This window comes from Ictidomys tridecemlineatus, chromosome 2 (assembly GCF_052094955.1).
Source record: "Ictidomys tridecemlineatus isolate mIctTri1 chromosome 2, mIctTri1.hap1, whole genome shotgun sequence".
Taxonomy (NCBI): domain Eukaryota; kingdom Metazoa; phylum Chordata; class Mammalia; order Rodentia; family Sciuridae; genus Ictidomys; species Ictidomys tridecemlineatus.
Window position 1 is genome coordinate 499,446 of NC_135478.1, and position 22,182 is coordinate 521,627.

Here is a 22,182-nt window from a genome sequence, read left to right on the forward strand (position 1 = left end):
GTCCCCCGCGGGCCCCGGCCTGGGAGCGGTTCCTTCCCGAGAAGGGGGCGGCGAGGGGGCGACAAGGGCGGCACCAGCTTCCCCGCCGCCTCCGGCCTCCCAGCGTCCAGGGCGCCGGTGCAGGTCCCAGGCTCGACCTCGGTTTACCGGGCTCTGAAACGCGGACGCCGCGGCCCGCACGCCTTCCGCCTCTAGGGCTTTATTCATCCACAAAGGCCCGCGGAGGTGCGCGCCAAGGTGCGCGGAGACCTGCAGTGACCCAGACGCCCTCCCCCTAGGGGGGCGGTACCGGGGTGGTCGGGGCCGGCCTCCGCGACTGGACCAGTGGCCTGCAGAAGTGACTCTGGAAGTGGGAAGGCCCAGGGACATCCAGAGTCGAGGGGAGGGGGCCACGTACCCTGTGATGATGGGTCTGTTGGGTTTTTGTCCCGAGATAGTAGGGAGCCCTGGGAGAGCGTCAGGGTAAGATGACAATGGCTGTAGAGCCTGGAGTCCATCTTCCAGTCCTTAAGACATACAGGAGCAGAGGACCTTGTTAGGATGTGATCTGGCAGGGCCTGCCCAAGGGGACATGGGGTGGGACAAAGGCCTGATGGCTTTAACAGAGAGCTAGGGGGAATAAGAAAAAAAGGAGAATCTGCTGAAAGTCTCACAGAGCACATACTCTGAGACCCCCTGGAGATTAATGTGGAAACAGGCCCAAGAACTGGTGGCGCCAGGGGGAGGGACTGGGAGGGGGCAGGCACCAGAAGGTGGATTTCCTGGGAGGAAGCTGCTCAATAAATGCATATGAAGGAGGGGTCTTTCTCCCAGGACACCTGTCCTGTACCTCCTCAACCTTCCCCAGCCCCCAAACAACCAGCTCCCTGACCCCACAGTCGGTGCATGACCTGCCACACTCCAGAATCACCAGCCACCAGTCCCCTGGTGGGCCATTCCCTGGCCAGCTTTCCCCACACAGGCCCCCACAACCACTAGTGTCTTCAGCCCCTCAACCTAACCCTTCTCTCATTTTTGCCTCAAAGGAATTGCACTTCCTTTTCTGATTTTTCAAGCCATCATCAAGAAAAAATTTTTTTTGTGGTACTCGAGATTGAACCCAGAGATGTAGCTCTACGACTGACCTATGACCTATACTCCCAGCCCTTTTTTAAAGTTTTCGTTTTTGAGGGCTGGGGATGTAGCTCAGTGTTAGAGTGTTTGCCTAGCATGTATGAGGCCCTGGGTCATCCCCAGCCCACGTGCGCACGCACACACACACACACACACACACACACACACAATCTTTTTGACACAGGGTTTACTAAATTGACCTCAAACTTGTGCCTTGGCCTCCTGCATAGCTGGGATTACAGGTGAACAGCACTACACCTAGTTGAAAATAATTTTTAAAGGCATAACAGGGTGAAACAGGGAAGCATCTGTTATCCACAAGGCTCAGCTTTCCTGAGATGTTTGATGCACTTATGAGCCACACATTTATTCTCTGCTCCCCTGTGGCTCTTCCCTGTGGATACTGGGGATCATGCATACTGTGCAAGAACTAGCTATTGAGCTTTGCCCATTTTGGTCTCTGTGGTAGCTGGAACATCCCAGAACCCAAGACATTGATGGAGGCCTGGGTAAATTTCTGTGGACATTTGTGGGATTTGGGGTCACGGTTGCTGCTTTTGTAAAGTGCTCTCCACCTGTTTCCTGTTGCCATTGGAAAGGAACACCTAAGTCCCAGCAGCTCTTAGGCAACTGCGGCCAGACGGGTGGGAGAGGACAGTCAATAAGATCTGATTTGCAACATCAGAAACCAGCCAGATCTGGCATATCCCTCACCTGCCCCAAAACTTCCATAGCTCCTAGTGTCCTGTGGACAAACCCTCTCACCCTCATCCAGGCTTCTCCTGAAAGCTGGGTCACAGTCAGCTTGGCCCAGGTTCCTGGAGCCCCAGTCCCTCTGGTGGTGAATCTACCTGCGGTGAGGTCGGTCCTTCAGCCTCCACGCAGCCTCCTTTCCCCCGCTCCACCGCCAACACCATGCTTCAGCCCATCCCTCCAGCGCTCTAGCCCTGGCGGTGCGCGGGCAGGAGGGCACTGGGGAAGGTTGCTGCGCGGGTGGATGGTGGGCGCGCACGCAGGAGAGGAGCGAAGGCGGGGACAAGGTGGGGGGTGCAGGGTATAAACGTGCGGCAGCTGCGCGGCGAACACAGGAGCCGCCCGTGCCCAGCGGAGCCAACCACTAGCACTAGCGCCTCCAGCCGAGACCCTTCCCAGATTCCTGATTCCACGCTCGCGCACCCCGCAGGCCGTCAATCGAGAGGAGGGTCCGCGCGGCAGTCGCGGGACGCAATCCCCGCGGGCGGTGGAGAGGAAGAGGACCGTGAGGCATGAGCGTCGCGGCTACGTCGGGGCCCAATGAATCGTGGTGGGCGCCGGCCAATGCGTCGGGCTGCCCCGGCTGCGGTGTCAACACCTCAGACGGCCTGGCCCCTGCGCCGTGGCTCCTGGACGCCTGGCTGGTGCCACTCTTCTTTGCTGCATTGATGTTGCTTGGCCTGGTCGGGAACTCGTTGGTCATCTACGTAATCTGCCGCCACAAGCAGATGCGAACGGTGACTAACTTCTACATCGGTGAGTGTCCGGCGCCGCTGGGTCCCTGTCCACAGGTCCCCAGGTCGCTCGCTGTTAGGGCCGAGTGGCCAGGGGCGCCCCCAGAGGCGCGTTGGGTCCGTTACAGACCCAGCTTCTTCCTGCAGGGACCCCACCTCCCTGGCGTCCTTTCCCTTGGGTCCCTGAACTTTAAACTTGCTGAACAAACTCCAGAATTGCAACTCCCCCCGTGGGCTGAGAAATTAAAGGGGGCGTTGAGCGGTGATCTCGGAGAGAGCCTGGCCGCTGGCTGAAGTCACATTGTTCCACTGCCTGGAGGGGCAGGGGAAGGGGCTGAGCCTGCGGTCTGTTCGCGACCTCTCCTCAGTGGTTTTCTGAGTCTCCCTTCGTGCCTTGTGAGATGGGGTGCACTACCTGGCACAGGTGTGTGCCCAGGGTTCCTACTATGGTGGCTTTGGGGGCTACACCACTGTCTCCAATTTGGAGACTAGGAAACAGGGGCAAAGGCCTGCTCGGGGAGGAGAGCAGAATGTTTCGCGCCAGAATGACTATGCGGCCCGTTCTGGGAACGGAGAGCACCCCAATGTCTCCAGATAACGATGTGGGGGGGTCCTTGGATAAGGTTGGGGGCCAGGGACTGAGTCAAGAAGCTGAGCCCTGAGACTAGTGTCCACTCCTCCCTGGCCCTCAGCCAACCTGGCAGCCACCGATGTGACTTTCTTGCTGTGCTGCGTGCCCTTCACGGCCCTGCTCTACCCGCTGCCCGCCTGGGTCCTGGGCGACTTCATGTGCAAGTTCGTCAACTACATTCAGCAGGTGCTCTGGGTGGAGGGTTTGCGCAACCACGGGAGGTGGGCGGCCCGCAGTGCACCCGAGTGAGTGGGAGTGAGCGGGCCTGGCGCGGAGGGAGGGGTGCAGCGGAACAGCAGGAGGAGGTCCTGGAGTCCTGGGGTGGAGGAACCAGTGGTACGGGTATGGCAGCCAGCCCCTGCAGCTCCGGGTCGGTTTTCCCCACCACCGGGTTTCAGACTTGGGTTATCAGGCAACTCCTCAGTGGCTCCCTCACTCCCCCGTCGGCATCTCCGGGTCTCCTCTCCGAGTTCCCGCTCGTGTGGGGAGACAGGCAGGACCGGAGGTTAGGGCACAGGCCTGACTCCCGGCTTTTCCAGGTCTCCGTGCAGGCCACTTGCGCCACTCTGACCGCTATGAGCGTGGACCGCTGGTACGTGACGGTCTTCCCGCTGCGTGCCCTCCATCGGCGCACGCCTCGCCTGGCCCTGGTCGTGAGCCTCAGCATCTGGGTGGGTGAGTGCAATAAGGGGTGCGAGCAGGGGCGGGGGGAATGTGTGCAGGCCTGGGTCATCCAGGACCATCCTTCCCGCTCTTGGCCTCTGTGGGGCATCTGAAATGCGAGCCCACCGGGTCTCCCTGAAAGAGGGACACCCAGGGTCTGGAAGGCTGGAGCGGCCCTGAGTCGGCCTTCAGTGAAGGCCACACCCGAAGACGCCTGGGGAAAGGGGGCGGAGCCCGAGCCGCCGCGCCCCTCCTCCCAGAGGCTGGATCTTCTTCCCCGCCTGGGGTACAGGCTCTGCGGCAGTCTCTGCGCCAGTGCTCGCCCTGCATCGCCTGTCGCCCGGACCACGCACCTACTGCAGCGAGGCCTTTCCCAGCCGCACTCTGGAGCGCGCCTTTGCACTCTACAATCTGCTGGCTCTCTACCTGTTGCCGCTGCTCGCTACCTGCGCCTGCTACGGGGCCATGCTGCGCCACCTGGGCCGAGCCGCCGTGCGACCAGCGCCCACCGATGGCACCCTGCAGGTGCGCGATGGAGCTGGGTGGCGGCGGTGCCCGAGGCGAGCTGGGGGAACTTGAACCCAGGAGGTCGGGTGGGGGATCTCTGAGGGGTCAGCCCAGCCCTTTCCTCTAACCAGCTCCCTGCCCTCAGGGTCAGCTGCTGGCTGAGCGGGCGGGAGCTGTGCGCGCCAAGGTCTCCAGGCTGGTGGCCGCAGTGGTGCTGCTCTTCGCTGCTTGCTGGGGTCCCATCCAGTTATTTCTGGTGCTGCAGGCGCTGGGCCCCACGGGCGCCTGGCACCCTCGCAGCTATGCCGCCTACGCGCTCAAGATCTGGGCACACTGCATGTCCTACAGCAACTCGGCGCTGAACCCGGTGCTCTACGCGTTCCTGGGTTCCCACTTCCGACAGGCCTTCCGGCGCGTGTGCCCTTGTGCTCCTCGACGCCAACGCGGGCCCCGTGGGCCGGTACCCTCGGATCTCCAGGTCCCCAACATGGAGCTGCACTGCTTGGCTGCCCGCCCAGCCCCCACCAGGACGCCAAAACCCAGGAGCAGAGGGGCAGCAGGGAGGGGCTGTGCCTACTAGGGGAACACACTGCTCCTCTCTGAGCCACTTCCTTCACTCCCTGGGATCCGCGTGGCCCCTCTGGAGCAGGGCGTGCTTCAGCAGCAGCGAATATTCTATTATTATTTTTATGATCATCCCAGATAATCAGAGAAAATGTTGTTACCTTCCCATAGGTCTGCCTGTGATACTCCAACTGTGGCTTGTTATTCCTGCAACTGAGGATGTGCTAACAGTGGTAGTTTCTCCATCTTTCCAGAAAGGGTCAGATGTTTTCACACACTCTCATGTGGCTGACCGTGAGTGACATGTAAGAGCCATTCAACTTCAGTGATACTAAAATGTGAAAACAGTGTGCACCTTGGGAACATGTGAAATAGGCTCAGCGGAAGACTCTGGGCCAGACCTGGAAGCTCGGGGGGTGCTTGGTCTTCTGGCAGACCAGGGGCAAGTACTCCTCATCTGGCTGCTTGGGCCTCCTCCCTGCATGGCAGGCTTCTTTGGCAGAAACTTCCGGAAGGAAACCAGGATTCTCAATTCAGGAGCCCCACAACTCTTACTCATAAAGGCAGGGAGAGCCCTGGTTCCTTGTGGGTGTTGCAGAGCTCAGTCACCCTGCAGAACAAGCACCCTCAGGGCTCCAGGCCTTCCAAAATAATTCATTTTGGGTCAGGTGCACCCCCTAGGGTTAATCAGTGCTGATGCCACTATGGGTCTGATCCTCTTGGGCTGAACCCACTGGGGTTCCTGTGTGACTGCTTCCCACTGTGTCTCCAAGACCCAGTACACAGTAGGCCTGAACACCAAGTGTGTTGTGGTATGTGCACAGGGAGCTGCAGGAATTTCCTGTGAGAATAAACACAGGTGCACACACCAGCAGGGAGCTCAGGTACCCATCACAGAGAAACAAGACCCAAGTCCACACAGAAGTGGGTCCTCCAATCCTCATAGTTTTATTTGTGAGAGCCCCAAACTGGAAACAGTCGGATGTCCTCCAGTGAGTGGCCTGTATGCAAACAGTGCCTGGTTCACACACAGGCCACAGGGCAAGGACAGTGCTGACACAGGCACCACAGGCTGGATCTCCATGAACAGAGGCGCTGAGTGAAGAAAGCATACTCCAAGCACACAAGATGCAGGATTCCATGATCTAATACTCTTGAAAGGACAGAACAATGGGAAATGGCCATCAGGGGTCAGGGATGATTGCGGGGGTGTGGGGGGGTGGGGGGTGAAGAACCCTGAACTTGACAGGGGATAAATGGGTGATAAATCTTTACAGAGTCACACATACACCCTTGTAAATGGAAAATCTGAATAAGATAGTGGATTATATTGATGTCAATGTCATAATGTGATACTGGATTACAGTTTTGCCAGATGTTACTAGGAAGGCTTGGTAAGCTTACTCTAGATCTTGCTGCATGATGTCTTAGGAATGCATGTGAACTTATAATTCTCTCAAAATAAAAAAGTTTTAAAAAGCCATGGTGGTGATACATACTGTGACCCCAGTAACCAAGAAGAGAAGGGATGAGGATCACAAATTCCAGCAAATTAGGAAGACTCTGTCTCAAAATAAAGAGCTGGTGATCTACCTTAGCGATAGAGCACTGGCCTAGCATGTTCAAGGACCTGGGTTCCATTGCCAGTACTACAAAAATAAAGCAAAAGAAAAGAAGATGAGAAAATGGTTTGTGGTCCTCAGTTTCCCCAAGTCCAACCTGGGAATCCCATTTTCTAAGGTAAGACGGCGCCACCTAGCGGCCCCCGACAGGGCTCCACCCTCTCGTACGAAGCCTCGCCCAGTAGATATTAGCCACGCCCAGAAGGCAGCAGCCCCGCTGGCGGCCAGGTAGTGGCGCGCGTGTCTCACGAATCCATCTCGCTCTTTTCATCCCACAGACGATTGCTGGACGCCCAGGGGTGGCTCATTCGCACCCAACCCGGACCCCAGCAGGAAATGTACCCGCTGTGAAAAGGGACAAACACAGTCACATCATGCGTTTCCCGTGTCCTAGGCACTTGTTTTGAGGGTCCTGTCCGTGAAAAGATGTTGAAAACATTTCGGGCTGGATTCATTATTAATGTAGCCTACATTATTATGTTCTGGGGTATTTCCTTTTTTACTTTTTAACTGTGCTGGGCATTGAACCCAGAGCCATGGGCAGCAAGTATTCTACCAAAGAGCCACATCCCTAAGGCCTCCTTATTAAATAAAAGTGAATAGTGGGCTGAGTTTGTAGTGCAGGGGCAGAGCCCTTGGCTAGCAGGTAAAGTTTGGGCACTGGGTTCGATTCTCGGCACCACATATGAACGAATGAAACAAACATCTATTGATGATTCAAAGATACTTTTTATAAAAGTGAATAAATAAGCATACGTTTTGTGGACCCTGGCTTTTCTGCCTAATGTCAACAAATTCAGTATCCAAACGTGTATGGATGGCAATGGAGGGTCAGGCTTTGAGGTGAGGGCCAACAGTCTCCTTCAGATTTTAAAAATGATTATTTTGGAGTCCCCTGTGCAGACACACACTGAAAGCCCTGGGGGAAAAGCAAGCCAGAGAGGTAGCATTTAACCAACTTCGTCTGACATTGTAGTCCTTAGGACTTGAGGGCCCTACTGGAAGCCAGATACAGGGGTTAAATAAATAGCTATTTCAAAACAGAAAAGGCTTCAATGAAGACCTGAGGCATGGTGGGGGTGTGAAGAGAGGCCAGAGAGGGAACCTGAGGAGGGCACCAATATGAAGGAGGACACAGGCCAAGGGGCCCTCTGGGGCAGGGCAGGGCAGGCCAGGCGGGGGCCAGGGCAAAGGCACAGAGGTGCAAACATGCTTGAGAAGGAATACATGTGGGGAGGTGGGCACTTTTGGTTTAACTTGGAGAAGCTTGAGAACCAGGCCTGGGTGAATTTGTAAGATCCACCCCTAAATAGAGAGTGAGAATAGGATGAGTGACCAGGATTGGGTGGGCATCAGACTAAAGCTTTGGGGGGTGTCCCCAGACTCACAGGGGCTCCACGAAATGGTCTGTCCAAACCTTGTAGGGCTGGGGTACCCACTTCATGGCTTGCATGGACCTAAATCCACACTCTCCCTTGGCTGCCAGGTCCCCCTCCCCCGTCACCGGGCATCCCGGGATACACGGGAGCCAGCAAGTCTGGGTGTAAATTCCCAGCTCCCTCCCGGGCTAAAAATAGGAGCCCCCTCCCAGCGGGCAGCTGTGGCTGCTGCAGCCCCTCGCCCTCCGGGCCCCTAGCCTGGGGATGCGGCACCCAGCTCTCCGGGTAACCAACCCCGCAGGCTGTCTCCTCCTTCGGGCCGAGTAAACAGGGTCCCTCCGGGGGAGAACTGCGACGCGGGGGCGGCTCGCACCCTCCCCGGGAGTGTTTCCCGCTGCCCTCTCCGGCACAGCGCTCGCCCTCCCCGGGCCGGGCGCAGTTCGGTGGGGCCCGGGCCGCAGGGCGACGCCTGGGCACGGGCCGCCGGAGCCCGAGGGGAAGGGCGCCGACCCCCAGGCGCGGGTCCCGGCCAGCCGCGGGCTGGGCTCCGAGGCCTGCGGCGGGGCGCACGGGATCGCCGCTCGCAGCTCCAGGACCTCGCGTCCCGCCTCCGCGCGACCCCGCAGGTCTCGACTCCCGTCCGGGTCACCGCAGCCCGCTCCTTCCCGGGTCCAATCCCCGTTTGCACGCAGACTTGGAAACCGACGCTCTAGGGTGCAGTGACTGTCGCGACGCCTCAGCCCAAGGGGCGAAGGTGCAACTCCGGGGCGGGTAGGTCCTTGCCCTTGGCCAGGTAATATGGGGAAAGCTCGCGGACTCGGGTGGTCTGGGGTCCCTCAGCTACAGCACACCCGGGGCTGGAGCCGAGCCCAACCCGGTCCCTCCACCTCAGTCGCTCTCAGAGCCCCGCCTCGCCCTCAGAGCCCTCTGCGCTCGGGGCCGCGACGCGCACTTTGCCCACTGTCCCTAGGCAGGGGGCGGGGCGTCCCGTGGCTCCGTTCCCCTTCCCTTTTATTATTTATTATCATTTAAAGGGGCCGGGACCAGAAAATTTCGGTCCACTCTCTCCCCCTCCCCAACCCGCCCCCCCCAGGCTAGTTGTGAGTTGAAGGACTGAGCGCGGAGGGCTGGGGGGCGTCCGGGGAAGGGGGAGGGGGCCTCGAGAGACCCCTCCCGCGTCCCGGGCCGGCGCTGAATCACCGGCGAGGTATTTGCATCTGAGAGCGATTTGTCACCCGGTGATTTGTCTGCGGGGCGGTGAGAGCCGGGTGGGGGAGGGGCGGGGCGGGGGGCCGGCCGCGCGCCGGGAGCCTCGTACCAATCCGGGCGGATGGGGGTGTAGACACGGACGCTGCTGGAGAGTCGGTGAGTAGGCGCGCGGCACTAGCCCCGCGGGCGGCCGGGAGCCAGCAGCGCGCACCGGCGCCCGGGAGGCCGGGGAGGCCAGGGAGGCCAGGCGGGGCCGGGCGGGGCCAGGCAGGCCGGACGCCGGGCCGCGGGCATGCGCCCCCCAAACTGCCCCGCGCGGTAAGGCCTTTTGCAGCGCGGGTTCCGGCCTCTGGCTGCGCGCAGTGCGCGGTGGAAGCTTAGGAGGGGTTCCCAAAGTTAGGTAGAGGTGCGGTGAGGGTCTAGGACTGGGCAGGCGACCCTTGTTGGTCTCGGTTTGGGCGTTTGCCCCTGCGTCGGACTAGGAGACCTCACTCCGTATAAAGTGGGTGAAATTCATGCTCTTGTCCAAACAGGGGTGTGCGGGGCAATTGAGGGTCGTGAGTGCGCGCTCCCTTGGACCTGGCGGAAGGAAATGGGCTCCGCGCGCGCGCAGGGGGCTGCGCTCTGGGTTTTATTTCATTTTTCTTACTCGAAACCGGTGTGTATTCACGAATCGTGAGAGTTCCCAGCGACCCTGTCCAGCCTAGTACGTTTACTTATAGTGTCCACTCAAGTGCAGATAGGGGCCCTGTGCCCCGGAGTGCGCTCGGTCCGGGTCCCTGGGTCTCTGGCAGGGGTCCTAGGGAAGAGCCCCCTCCCGAGTTACAGCGCACCCCAGACACAAAAGCGGGCGCAGGAAGCGCGGGGCGCGCGCGCGTGTGTCAACTCCAACGTTCGCGCCGGCCGGCGGCGGGTTTGTCAAATATCTTCCGTTTTTAGCCGCTCGGGCCGCAAGCGAACCCACTCCCCCCCCCCCCATGCAAATCGGTCGCTTTCCAAGAAGCCTTTGAAATCCGGACGGGGTTTTTGTAGTCGTCTTTGGTTTTGCTTTTTTCACTTCCTCCGGCCCCCCTCCCCACTTTCTCAGCCCCCTCCCCAGCTCTCTGCCCCTCCCCTCCCCCTTCTCTTCCTTCTGCAGACTGAGGGGCCCCTTTCGCCACCCGCGGGCCCCAGCCTTGCACAACTCTTTAAATAACCGTGTTTTGCAAGGCCCCGAGGAGCTGGTGACCTCTCTCCCGACGCATGGGGGGAGGGTGTGGTCCCTGGTTGATCCCCGCCCCCACCCCACCAGACTCCTGCGACCACCCTGCACCCCATCCCCATCTAGGAATGTCTGTCCCTGGGCCTGTCATAAAGTGGGGGTGGGGGCCGAGGACAAAGAACTCCTGGGGGAGGGGTCTGCAGGGGTGGGCGTCATCCGGGTAGGGTTAATGGAGCGCATCAGGGGACCCAGGCCTGGCTCTGGGGCGCTCCGGGGTTCCCACCTGCCCCCTCCTCAAGCCCCAGCCTGGAGGCCCGTCCTGATCCCCTCCCCCACCCGTGGAGGACCCGGAAGGGTCATTAAACCCAGGAGGCCTGCAGAGGGGGGGGTGATGGGGGGGAGTGGCTTCCTCTGGCCTCTTCCTTCTGCCCCCCCCAGAGGGGCGTTGCCTGGAGCATTTCCGTGGGGAGGGGCTCATCTTGAAGTTGTGGAGGGTGGGGGAAGGGTTAGGGACCAGACCAGTCAGTGCCAGAAATGTCCCCTCAGCACTTCTTGGGTCAGGTGGGGATGGCCAGCAGCCCTGGGGGTGGGGGGGGTGCTGCATTTGCTGCCTCTGGAGGACCAGGCTCTGATGGTCACTCTCCAGTGCCATGGTCTCTGACAAGGTCCTTGTGACCTGGACCCCTGCCCCCAAGGGACTGACAGGGATAGCTTGGCCCTTTGGAGATGTGGCCTTCCCTTTTCTATGGACCCTTCCCCCTTGGCCTTTTTACCCCTCTCCCGGGATCCCAGGGGTCTGAGTAAAGGATGCCGGAGGAGGGGTGCTGGGTTCCCTGGGTTAGCAGCTCACAGACGCAGCCAGCTGCTGGGACTCCTGTTGGCCTGGGGCTGCCCGGGCCTCACCCCTGGGCGCACCTGCCCCTGAGCTGCGTGTGGACCTGGGGGGAGGGTGTAGAGCTGTGCCTTCTGTACCCCATCCTGAAAGGAGGTTGGAGCTCTGTCCCCGCCCTTGTCCCAGTGATGCCATCGGGGCCTGTTGGGTTCTGCCTGGTGTTTTATTGGAGGCTTGGGCGGGTGGGGTGTGGCCTGGTGGGTGAGGGGCCAAGGTGGGACCTGGGTCCTGGTGCTCACCACTGCCAGGTCCTGGGACATCCCTGCAGGAGCCCTCACAATTAAGAGTTGGTAGAGGGGCAGCAGGACCCCTGGGAGGGGAGCTGGGCAGGTGTGTGGCTTTCTGGGACATTTGCCCCACCTGGGGCCCCCAGGGGCTGGGAACTTCAGGCCCCTTACCCCTGCAGAGAGCAGGGCACAGGGAAGGCTCTGATGTCACCTGGACACAGGTCCAGATCCTGTGCTTGGTGTCCTGTGGCACAGCGTTGCTGAGCCTCTGCTGCCCTCATTTGTCACACAGAACTCCTGGCTCCTCCTCTGGCACCTGGGTGGCCCCACTGCTGCCCACTCGAGGGTAGTGAGTGAGCTGGGCACTGCTGCCACAGTGTTCTCAGGTGGAGGGCCTGGGGTGTTCATGGGGAGGCCGTGGGAGCAGGCGTGGGAGGCTGGGCTGGGCTGCTGGAGGCAGCACTCCACCTGGGCCAGTTGTTGTCTCCGTTAATCTGAGAACCGGGATGCTGGGGCCCCTCTGGGCGTGGGCAGCACCTGGAACTCAGAACCAGAACCCAGAACCTGCCTGGACTCTGGGGTCTGGAGCTGGTTGTAGCCAATCAGAGGCCAGGAATGCCTAGTCCCCTCTGCTCTGCTTATGAAGCAATAACCCAGGTCTCCAGGTGGACACAGTTGGGGACAGTGTGTTTCTTGTGGCCAGAACAGGAGGGGTCCCTGAGACCCCTGGAGTCCGGTGTGGGTGACCCCGGAGCCAGACCTACAGGAGGGAAGATGGGGGAGATGGGCGTGTTCCCTGGCCTCCAGGGTTGCACCCTGGTGAGAGCAGGTGTGAGAGCAGAGCTGGGAGGGTATCTTGGGAAGAATGGGGCCAGAGGCACTCAGACACAGTCTCACCCCCCATCTCGATAATCCCCAGGTTTCTGAACACACGTGAATGAGCCGCTCGCCAGCCTTGGCACCCGGGACCCCCCAACCCACCACTGGCATGCCCCACCAGCCTTCAGCCTGAGCCGGCGGCCCCCGCCCCCGCCCCCCGCCACCCTGCACTGTCCCGGCTCCCCCGAGGCCCCCACGCTGCAGTGTGGCCGGGCCCCCTCCCCGCCGGGGCCACCCCCGCCACCCACCTCTGGTGCCCGGGGTGGTGGCGGCCTGGCCCGCAGGGCCATGAAGCTGCAGGCGGTGATGGAGACCCTGTTGCAGCGGCAGCAGCGGGCACGCCAGGAGCTGGAGGCCCGGCAGCAGCCGCTGCCCGAGCCCCCCACTGGACCCCGGGCTCGGGCCCCCCTAGATGAGGACAGAGAACCTGAGAATGCCCACATGCAGCGGGCACAGATGGCAGCACTGGCTGCCATGCGGGCTGCTGCCGCCGGCCTGGGACATCCACCCAGCCCTGGGGGCTCTGAGGACGGGCCCCCAGGCTCAGAGGATGAGGACTCGGCCCAGGAGGGGGCTCCGGGCTCCCCAGCCCTGCCTGGGCAAGGCGGGGAAGGCTCCAGACACACTGAAGATGCCACGCACTTGGAGGACTTGGGCTCCGATGAAGACCTGTGAGTGGTGTCCGCGGCGGCTGTCATCCCTGAGCCTCACCTCCTGCAGGGAGGGCACCCTGGGGTTCCGTCATTGAGCAGGGGTGGTTGAGCACATGCCTGTGCTGGGGGGGCAGGCTTGAAGGAGCCACCGCTGTCCTCCTGGGCAGCAGCCCCTGGCGGTGTGCACCCTCACTGTGGGGGGTGCTGTCACACCTGGAGCTGGACACTGGGCGCGTGTCCAGTGTGACTGAGGGCCTGGGTGTGGCTGCAGCATCCCAGCCATGGGGCAGATAAAATCTGCAGCCAGGCTGGCCTGTGTGGAACACACTGCCCGGGTCTCCGCAGGGCCCACTCCTGGCAGGGAGGTGTCTCTGAGACCCTGTTGGTCTCAGGGAGCCCACAGTTTTCTGGGGTCCTTACCATGGGCAGAGGAGATGGTGCCAGGCCAGGCCAGGCCAGGGATGTGGGAAGGCAGGCGGGTGCCAGGGCCAGCTTGGGCAGGAGTAGTGCTCCCCAGGCAGGGAGAGCGCCAGGGTCAGGCAGGCCCAGCAGAAGGAGCAGCCTTTGCCAAGGCCCCGGGCAGAGCCGCTCGGGTTCTCCCGGAGTTGGGAACTTCAGGGCATCCTGGGCGCCCGCAGAGTGGGCAGGCCCTATGGGCAGGGGCCTTCCCTCCCGCTTTCAGGGGAGAGACAAGGCTGGGCGGAGGGAAGGAGCCACGTCCAGCTCTCTGACCTGTGCCCTGTGCCCCCCAGGAAGCCGAAGTGGGAGGAGGAGGAAGAGCTGGAGGAAGACCTGGCTGACGAGGACGAGGACGACTACGAGGATGAGGGAGATGAGGAGGAGGAGGGGCTGGGCCCCCCAGGTCCCGTGGGCCTGGGCTCTGCCGGTCTGTTTCCACGCAAGGCCCAGCCAGCCCAGGCCTTCCGCGGGGAGGGTGCTCCCAGGGCACCAGGCGGCCCAGAGCGGCAGGGGCCCGGCCCAGCCCACCCCGGAGGGGCCGCCCACTTAGGGCCCCAGCTGCAGCCGCCAGACCCCGGGGACTGGACCTACGAGGAGCAGTTCAAGCAGGTGGGCGCTGCGGCTAAGCGTGGGTGTGTGGGGTGCCACGGCCTTCGGGTTGGCCGTGACACCATGGTCAGGCCCCCTGGGCTCAGGTTCCTGTGGGTGCCACCACCCAGATTCCTCGGCGTGGCCAGGGGGTTGGGCCAGCGCGGTGACGTGGGCACCAGGTGTGGGGAGCTGTCTGGGAGCTCTGCAGACTCCACTTTCCCCGACAGACACGCCCCTGGGGGCCCGGCATGGGCAGGGTGGGCAGCTGGACGAGGCTGGCAGCCTCTGTTGTCAGTGAGCATTGGGGTGGAGCCGTGGGGCTGGCTGACCCGGGCGGTGAGTGTGTGGTGGGGAGTCCATCTCTCGAGAGCTGGCTGGGGGGTGGCCCTGGCTGTGGTGGCAGGAGACTGAGAGCCTGCCCAAGAGGTGGCTGAGGGTCCCTATTGGCTGCCCTGGGTGCCTGCCAAGGCCGCAGGAGCCAACACGTGCCATGACTGTGGGTGGACAGTCAGGCCTGGGGCTGAGCTGACAGGGGCTCTTATGGATGCCAGAGAAGCTTCCTGGGCCCTGCGAGGGGTGGAGGAAGCAGGGGCGGCCCTGGCCCTTCCCGCAGGCCAGGCGAGGGGCCAGAGGAAGTGGCCTGCAAGGGTCCTTTGAAGTTGGGCCACGCTGGGCTGGGCAGATGGAAACCAGATGGCGAGCCGGCTGGGCTTGCATTCCGGCCTTTGGCCAGCTGGGCCTTGCCCCGACCTCCGGGTGCGTCCAGTGGAACCCCAACCCTGGGCTCCAAGCAGGGGCCACCACAGGAGGTGACCTCACCCTCCCAACACCAGGCTGCCTGCCCTGGAGGCCTCAGGGGGCCTGGGGGGGGCCTGGGGGGCGGCTCCTGGCCATGCCCACTGTGCGCGGGGCAGGAGAGCCCCCAGGGCAGGTTCAGTGGTCAGGAAGCTGGCAGATGAGCAGAGACGTCCGTGGTGGCTGGGCGAGGGAGGCAGGGACAGAGCTCCAGGGCGCCTGGGGATGGCAGCCGGGAGGGTCCCCACCTGCCCCCACCTTCTCACTGGCTGGGGTGTCCTGGCCTCAGGCTCTTGGTCCTGGTGGAAGTCACTCCTCTTGGGTGTGACCAGGCCCCACCCCCCTGGCACCTGCTCAGGGGGCCCTCAGGGTGTCGGGGTGTCCCAGAGACACTCTGCCCTGGGACCAGGAGTTCAGCGGGCCCCTTGAGTGCCCCTCCCCGAGCAGTGCCTCCCCAGGGCAGGGTACTCTGCTGAGAACGGAGGGAGGGGCTCTGGGTGCTCTGGGCCTGGCCCCTGGGGAGCCTAGGCCCGTGTGTGCCCTGGTCAGGCACCTCCACCCCTCAAGGTCACGTTCCCTGACCCCAGAGCCCTCGGGGAGCTGGGAGCGGAGGCTGGCCACAGCGCCGTGGTCTGGCTTGTCTGCGGGACCACCCCATCTGGGCCAAAGGTGCTTCCCGTAGCAGAAAGCTGCTAAGGGGACCCCGAGGCCTGACGGCGAGGCACCTCGGCGTCTCAGGGCCACGGGCTTGTGACGCCTGCTACGTGGCAGGTACCCGGGGACTGTCCTCAGGGACAGTGTTCAGGGTGGAGGTGCTCAGTGACAAGTCTGTGGGCACCCAGGTGGCGGGGTGGGACTGCTCCTGGCATGGTTGGCCCCTCAGGAGGTGACGCCCGGCCTGAGCCGGGGGGACACGAGGAGCTGGGCGTGCCCACGAGAGGGCCGAGGCCGAGCGTGGCGTGTGAGGGGAGAGGTGCCACCCTGGAGCTGGAGGGTGCTGGGCACACCGGGCCGGCCCTGCAGTCCTGGGACTCGGCCTCCACCCGTCTGTGGCAGGCCCAGGGGCCGGTGCAGCCTCCTGCCCAGCTGCTGGGCACCTGCACAGCTTGTGTCCACAGCAGCCCAGGCCCCGCTGGCCCGCCCGACAGATGTTGGGCCCCGCCGGCCGTGTTGACTCTGGCGTCCGCCCCACTCCCTTCCTGGCACGTGGCAGCCCTGGCCGGCTGGCCGCCGCTTGGCACCGGTCTGCTGCTTCCTCCGGGTCTTGGCAGGGCCCGGGGCAGACTCTGCCTGCAGATCCTCGACAGCTGCTGGTCTGCCGGGGCCTGTGGGTCTGGGGGGCGGCCAGGCGGGGGAGGGCGGTTCCTTGAAAACTGGGAGCCTGGCTGCCACAGCCCGGTGACGTGCCCTGAGGGAGGCTGGCTGCCGGAGCTGCTGGGGTGCAGCGTCACAGACGGAGATTAGGGTCTCAGCCCCTTGGCATTGGACGCATGTTGGGTGACCTCTGGTCACCCAGGTGGCCATTTTACACAGGCAGACCTTGGATCCAGATCTTTAGCCACTTCAAGGTTTGAACCTTGAGTCCCAGAAACTCCTGCGGAGGCTGAATCGATTCCAAAAACAGGGAAACTGACGCAGCTTTGTTGGGATTGGATTTCCAGAGAGACACAACTCCTCCGTGTGCAGCTCCATCGCCCCAGAATGGGCCTGGTACCCTTAGCTGCTGTCCCCAATGTCACCATCCTGCCCCAGCCCTGCACCGTGGGTCCATGTCCATCTCTGGACCCTCCTGTCACTGGGTCCCACAGGGGCCTTGTGTGTCTGGTGCTCACCAAGTGAGAGATCCTCAGGTCCGTCCACGTTCCACTGTCCCCTTGCTCCCGCCCTGGCCAAGGATGTTCCGGGTGGACGGGCTGTGGCCTTCGCCCAGGGCACTCAAGCTGACCTGCCCTGGCTGGGTGATAGACGCCTGTGTCCGTTTCTCTTGGGTGTGTGCCGGCGTCAAGTTGCTGGGTGCGGGGGCGATTCTGTCTGCGGTGGGGAGGGCAGTGAGGGGAGGCTGCCTCCCCAGCCCCAAGTGAGGCTCTGGGCCTCACCTGCACCGCCGTCAGCGGCATTGATTTCCAGAGAGGGTTCTAGCTGCCCTGGCGGGGTCGCGTGGCATCTCGCTGTGTTTTTTTGTTTGTTTGTTTGTTAATTCTTTTTTTTTTCCAATGCCTTTATTAATCTTTATGAGGTGCTGAGGATCGAACCCAGGGCCTCGCACGTGCTAGGCGAGCTCTACCGCTGAGCCCCAGCGCCGTCCTCACTGTGGTTTTGATGTGTGTGGTACGTCGGGTCCTTCCCCCTGTTTGCCGTCCACACAGACTCCGTGAGGCCAGTACCTGCCCGGCACTGACACGCGGGTAGTGGTGAGCCGAGTCCCTGCTCTGTCGAGGACAGGGGCGGCATGAGCCGGTGGAGGAGGACACCAAGTCTGCAGCCACGCGCCCCAGGCCCCAGCAGGTGGCTCCAGGGTTGGCGGGGCGGGGGGCCAAGAGCGACGGTTCAGAGGACAGACCAGCCGTGAGCTTGGTTTCCCTCATCTGACAAGAGGCCACGAGCCAGGCGGAGGTCAGCGTCACCCTCGCGTTCAGACCTCGGGACCCGGCACCAGACGCCCCCTGGAGCTGAAAGCTGGACGGGCCAGGTGGGCCCTGCCCTGAGAGTCTGGGGCCTTGGCTGTGGCACCCTGGTGTCCCGTGACCTGTCTGACTCGCAGCCTGTCCTCCGTTGCCCTCACGTGCCTTGGCTCAGCCACAGGCTGCGGCAGCTGGGAGTGACGGCTGTGATGGTGGCCACAGCAAGAGGTAGCCCCGGGGGTCCCGCCTGGCATCCGGCCGTTTAGAGGTTGTGCGTGGGAGGCAGAGCGACTCCGGTCAGTGCCGGGCACCGGGCACCTCCCAACCCCTTTTATTTCATTTTGCGATCCTCCTGCCTCAGCCCGCGGACTGGCTCAGAGGACAGGAGAGGCACTGTCCAGCTTCACTGGTACGTTTGTCAGGTCCACTGGGGTCCCAGAAGGAGACCCAACAGCATTTCCTCTTCTTTGTCTTGTTGACGGTGCTGGGCACTGAGCCAGGGTCTGGGCGGGTGAGCCACATCCCCAGCCCCCAGCAGCATTCTTTCCCCTGGAGGCTGGAGGCTGTGACCTCCTGGGCCTCTGCTGCCCTCTCGCCTGGACTCCAGCCTGTGTCTGAGGCGGGTCCTGGGGCAGCAGCCTCTGCCCGTGCGGAGCCTGGTTCTGCTCCTCAGGTCCCAAGCTGCTGGCTGTGGTGGATTTCCTCCTGGGGCTGGACGCCAGCACAAGGAGTTACAGGGCTGGGTGGGGCAGAGCTGGGAGGCAGGTGGACAGGTGACCTGGGGCTTGAAGGAGCCAGAGCTGATGGAGGACGGGGTGTTGGAGTGCCCCAGCTGGACAAAGCAGGGCAGGGCCCGATTCTGGGGCCCGTGGCTGGACGTGAGGTGGGTCAGGCACGGGGAAACTGAGAAAATTGGGAAAGAGTGGGACGGGGCTCCTGGGCAGAGTCCGCCCGAGGGAGGGAGGGGCGTGTAGCCTCCTTGGAGTCCCTGGTCAGCAGTGGTCAGCAGCGGCAGGGAAGGCTGGCTGAAGCAGCCTGTGGGCGGGGTACGGTGGGTGTTTCCCAGGGGCGGGCTGAGGCAGAGGCCTGGGCGCTGGGCACCGGGTGCTAGGCAGGAACTGGTGAGAACCGGGCGCAGCTTCCCGCAGGCTGGGCCAGCCCGGGAGACCGGCAGGGCAGGTGGCAGGGAGCCCCTCAGCGGGCAGCGTCTGCCTCATCAAAGCTGCTGTGGCTGCTGGCACAGGGCCAGCTGGGCTGTGGCGGGCACGGGGAGGATGCCCGCCCACCAGCCCCTGGCACAGTGCCCTGGCCCGTGCCAGCCCTGGGAACCGCACTGACTCAGCCGGAAGCACCTTATCTGCCCCTGAGCCACCACCCGGCCACTGGGTCACCGCCGCAGGGTCACTGCCGAGGCCTGGCTCCCTGTTCTGTGGCTGCTGCCAAGCGCCTGGCCCCACCCACCCCACGCTTTCTAATAACACACGCGGGCACTGAGGGAGCGGTGCCCGGCGGGCAGTGGATGTGGTGGGCAGCCGGAGCCTCCCCAGGCCTTCCCACCCCACCCCAAACGTGCTGGCTGTGCGGGTCTCGGGCCCAGGTCTCTGCGTGTGCCAGGTCCTTGGCGTGCGCCTGTCTCCTTGGGTCACGGCGGTGCCCACTCAGAGGGTGTAGACCTCTGTGGCCACCTGGCGCAGCTCGGGCCTCGGTGCCCATGTCTGGGTGTACGTGTGCTCACGTGCCCCTGGTGTGCCCGACCAGTGTTGGGCCTGAGAAACGGGCATCACACAAGGGCCTGATGGCCTTTCTCCTGCCCATGTGCGGTGTGCAGCTGGGCCAGGTTTCCCCCCACCCGGGGCCACCTCTGAAACTGTCCAGCCCCTAGATTCTCTGACTCTCAGTTCCAAGCCACATGGGCCCAGAAGCCGCCTGGAGCAGACTCGGCTGCGAAGGGGGCCCTGAACCTCTGCAGCTGCCCGGCGACCCCACCTCTGGCTGGGAGGCCTGGGCCAGGCCCTGTCTAGCTGCCCGCTTCTCCGGGGGGCAGGGCGGGTGCCGGCCTGGTGGGTGGGCACCCGGGGCAGGGGGCGGCCCGCCCCTTCTTCCCTTGCCGGGCTGTGCTGGGCAACAGGACAATTGGGGTCACAGGGTTAAACGGTAACTAATCTCTGACCATTGAAGGTTTGGCGCAGGCCGCGGCCTTGCCCCGTCTACAGGGCTGGGCCCGGGTCTGTGGGGCTCAGAGGGATGGCGGGGAGCAGGTGGGGCTGACACCTCCCACTGCCCTGGCAGGCCCTGCCCAGCAGAGTGGCCACACTGAGGCCCTCGTGTCCTGGGTGACCAGCCCCACCCCCACGTCCTCCCCAAACCTCAGAACGGGCCTCCTCGGGAGACAGGCTCTCTGTGGATGTGCACGTTAAGATGCAGGCGCAGGGTGGCCCGGTGCCGTGGCAGTTTACAGGGACCACGGAGCAGACAGGGTGACATGGCCACCAGCCAGGGTCCCTGGGTCCCTGATGCTTGGGGATGCAGGAAGAAGGCTCCTGGGGCCTTGGGGGAGCGTCGGCCCACCCTCAGCAGGACTGGACACTGCCCCCCGGGACGGGGGAAGGATAGCTCGGGGGTTTCCAGCTCCAGGTTCTGGTCACTTGTCACACAAAAATTCAGAGGGCCTGTCCCGCCACAGATGCTCAGGGATCCTGGCCCTGGGGTGAGTGTGTGTGGGGGGCTGCACACCTCGAGGCCACAGGCCACCGGAGGCCTCTGCGGGCCCTGGATGGTGTCGGTCAGGGACAGGGACCCCCCTCTGCCAGTGGGCTGCAGAGGGCCAGGGCAGAGCTGCTGGTGCTGTGTCGGTGCCCACGTGTGTCTGAGCCTCGTCCTTCCACAAGCCATCTGGAGCGTCGGCTGTGTGCCGGCTCTTGCTGGGGACAGCCCAGAGGGCCAGCCTCTGCAGGGCCGTGCCAGCCAGGCAGAGGGCGGGACTGTCTCCGGCCATTATCTCCCAGGGTGTGCCTGTGTCTGGGTGGACGGGCGTGGTCCTGTCTGTCTGAGTGCCCACGTGCTGTGCCTGCAGTCTCTGGACGGGCCATCTGTGGCCCTGTGGCCCTGGTGTGGCGCCCAGCCTCCCCGGGCCCGCCTTGGGTCGAGAGTCTGCTGGGCTCTGAGCACCTCCCACCCCCTGGGCCTGGCCACCCTCACCCTCGTCTGCTCTGCCTGGTCCCGGGCCTTCCCTCACAGCCAGCCGCGAGCCCTCTTGAGGTTTCCCTGGTGGGGGCTGGAGACTGGCGGCTGCCCAAGGCCCCACAGGTCCCACGTCACCACAGTCCTTCCACACTGCCATTCTCTCAGGCAGGTGGCTCTGCCGGTGGGGGGCACAGAGTCTCCCTGCTCTTCCAAGGGCCCCCTACCTGGGCCCTCGGCTGTCCCTCCCTTTCCCCCTCCAGCCCATCCTGGCGCCCAGTGACAGGAGGGGGACCGAGAAGCCCGGCTGAGGTCACCTCTGTGGTCGTGACCTCCGGGCACCAGTCCCCGTGCTGCCCCAGCCCCAGGTCCCTGGCCGTCACGTCCTCTTCGAGGACTCGGGTCTCCCCATCTGTAAAATGGGATGGTGCTGGGAGGCCTGCCGGCCACTGTCATGGTGTCACTGTCACCCTGGTAACTGCCACTTTCCAATCTGCCCCAGCTTTAGCTCTGGTACAGAAGGGCCAGGCAGCTGGGCATCGGCCCCTGCCCAGTGGCCACTGTACCTGGTCCCTGTCCTCTGCCTTCCCTGTGACATTGTGGCCCCGGGTCCTGGTGGGGGGCTGGGTGCTGGCTGCGCCCTGGGCAGCTCCCCTGAGTTGGGGTCTGGTGGAGGAGCCCCTGGGCCCAGGCCACGCCTCGAGGGCTGCTGGGCCTGCCTGTCCTGGGTCGGCCTCGTCCCTGTCCTGGGGACGCGGCTGGTGGCGAGGGCGGGGGCTGGGACTCCGACCGCCAGGCGGTCCCTTCTGGGGCCTTCTGGGGCCGGGCGGCTCGTTGGAGAGAAGTGGGCACGCTCTTGGGGTCAGGGTTCTCTGGGCCGCCGGGTGGGAGCCCGGGCCTCACGCACGTGACAGAACGTTGGACCCTGCCGAAGCTCTGGGCTCCGTTTCTGTGGGGAGACCCGCGCGGGGAAGGTCCCCACGGCCGGGGGGAGCCCGAGGTCTGTGGGTCGCGACAGGTCTGGGGGCCCGGGACCCCTGTGCGGTGTGTCCCGGGAGCAGCTTGGAAGAGGGTTCTGGGTCGGCGTCCCCTCCTTGGAGCATGACACTGCTGCGTGAGTGGGCACCGGGCACCGGGCGTCTGTTCCCGAGCCCCGCCAGGAAGCCAGGGCTCAGACCACCTACAGAAGGGAGCCCTCAGCCCAGGGCTGCTCGGGGGCGGGGGCTTCCCCGGCCGCCAGCGTTGGGCGTCATTGTGTGCTGCCCAGGGGACAGCACGTGGGCCTCAGGTCTCTGCTGTGGAGTGGGCTGGCCACCCCGGCCTCCACCCGCCCCTCTTCCAGAGCGTCTAGTGCTCTCATCTGTCCCTGCCTCCCACCTGGGTGCTCCAGGTGCACCCTCTGGCCCTTCACAGAGGAGGAGACTGAGGTTCCAGGGTGGCTCCTGATGACCAGGAAAGAAAGCAGCGTCTGGGGTCGGTGCCCTCCCCCGGGTCTTGTGACCCGGAAAC

At 63.5% G+C, this 22,182-nt stretch overlaps 2 protein-coding genes and 1 long non-coding RNA gene across 9 annotated transcripts in view; 2 read left to right on the forward strand and 1 right to left on the reverse strand.

Moving 5' to 3' along the window:
• Positions 1-6,446, forward strand: Kiss1r (KISS1 receptor). Of its 3 annotated transcripts, none has more exons than XM_078032341.1 (6): positions 1-237; positions 2,297-2,622; positions 3,293-3,417; positions 3,771-3,906; positions 4,187-4,419; positions 4,667-6,446. In XM_078032341.1, exons 2-6 carry the CDS (start codon positions 2,379-2,381, stop codon positions 4,979-4,981), a joined length of 1,053 nt encoding a protein of 350 aa, XP_077888467.1. In that variant the 5' UTR covers positions 1-237; positions 2,297-2,378; the 3' UTR covers positions 4,982-6,446. The 3 variants fall into 3 exon arrangements, with proteins under 3 accessions (XP_077888467.1, XP_005332005.2, XP_077888463.1); XM_005331948.5 differs by having other exon boundaries at positions 3-237; positions 4,547-6,446; XM_078032337.1 differs by having other exon boundaries at positions 3-225; positions 4,547-6,446.
• On the reverse strand, positions 5,891-9,425 carry LOC110598810 (uncharacterized). Of its 3 annotated transcripts, none has more exons than XR_013430913.1 (3): positions 9,285-9,425; positions 6,465-6,614; positions 5,891-6,118 (listed from the first exon to the last, which is right to left on the reverse strand). It is a non-coding gene; the product is annotated as an uncharacterized LOC110598810 (long non-coding RNA). The 3 variants fall into 3 exon arrangements; XR_005736062.2 differs by lacking the exon at positions 9,285-9,425 and adding an exon at positions 8,261-8,942; XR_013430912.1 differs by lacking the exon at positions 9,285-9,425 and adding an exon at positions 8,563-8,933.
• Positions 9,022-22,182, forward strand: part of Arid3a (AT-rich interaction domain 3A) — a 25,456-nt gene continuing 12,295 nt past the window's right edge. The window contains exons 1-3 of one of the 3 annotated variants that reach the window (XM_078032318.1): positions 9,022-9,173; positions 12,415-13,045; positions 13,780-14,095. In XM_078032318.1, the coding sequence (XP_077888444.1) occupies positions 12,663-13,045; positions 13,780-14,095 (699 nt within the window). In that variant the 5' untranslated portion in view covers positions 9,022-9,173; positions 12,415-12,662. Of the gene's footprint in view, positions 9,174-9,221; positions 9,332-9,364; positions 9,494-12,414; positions 13,046-13,779; positions 14,096-22,182 lie in introns of those variants that run through there. The other 2 variants (XM_078032307.1, XM_078032314.1) reach the window with 2 other exon arrangements.

Coding starts and splice junctions, on each gene's coding strand:
- Kiss1r (XM_005331948.5), top strand. CDS start 2,379: ATGAGCGTCGCGGCTACGTCGGGGCCCAATGAATCGTGGTGGGCGCCG. Junction 2,623..3,292: donor GGTGACTAACTTCTACATCG/GTGAGTGTCCGG, acceptor CCTGGCCCTCAG/CCAACCTGGCAGCCACCGAT. Junction 3,907..4,186: donor GAGCCTCAGCATCTGGGTGG/GTGAGTGCAATA, acceptor CCTGGGGTACAG/GCTCTGCGGCAGTCTCTGCG.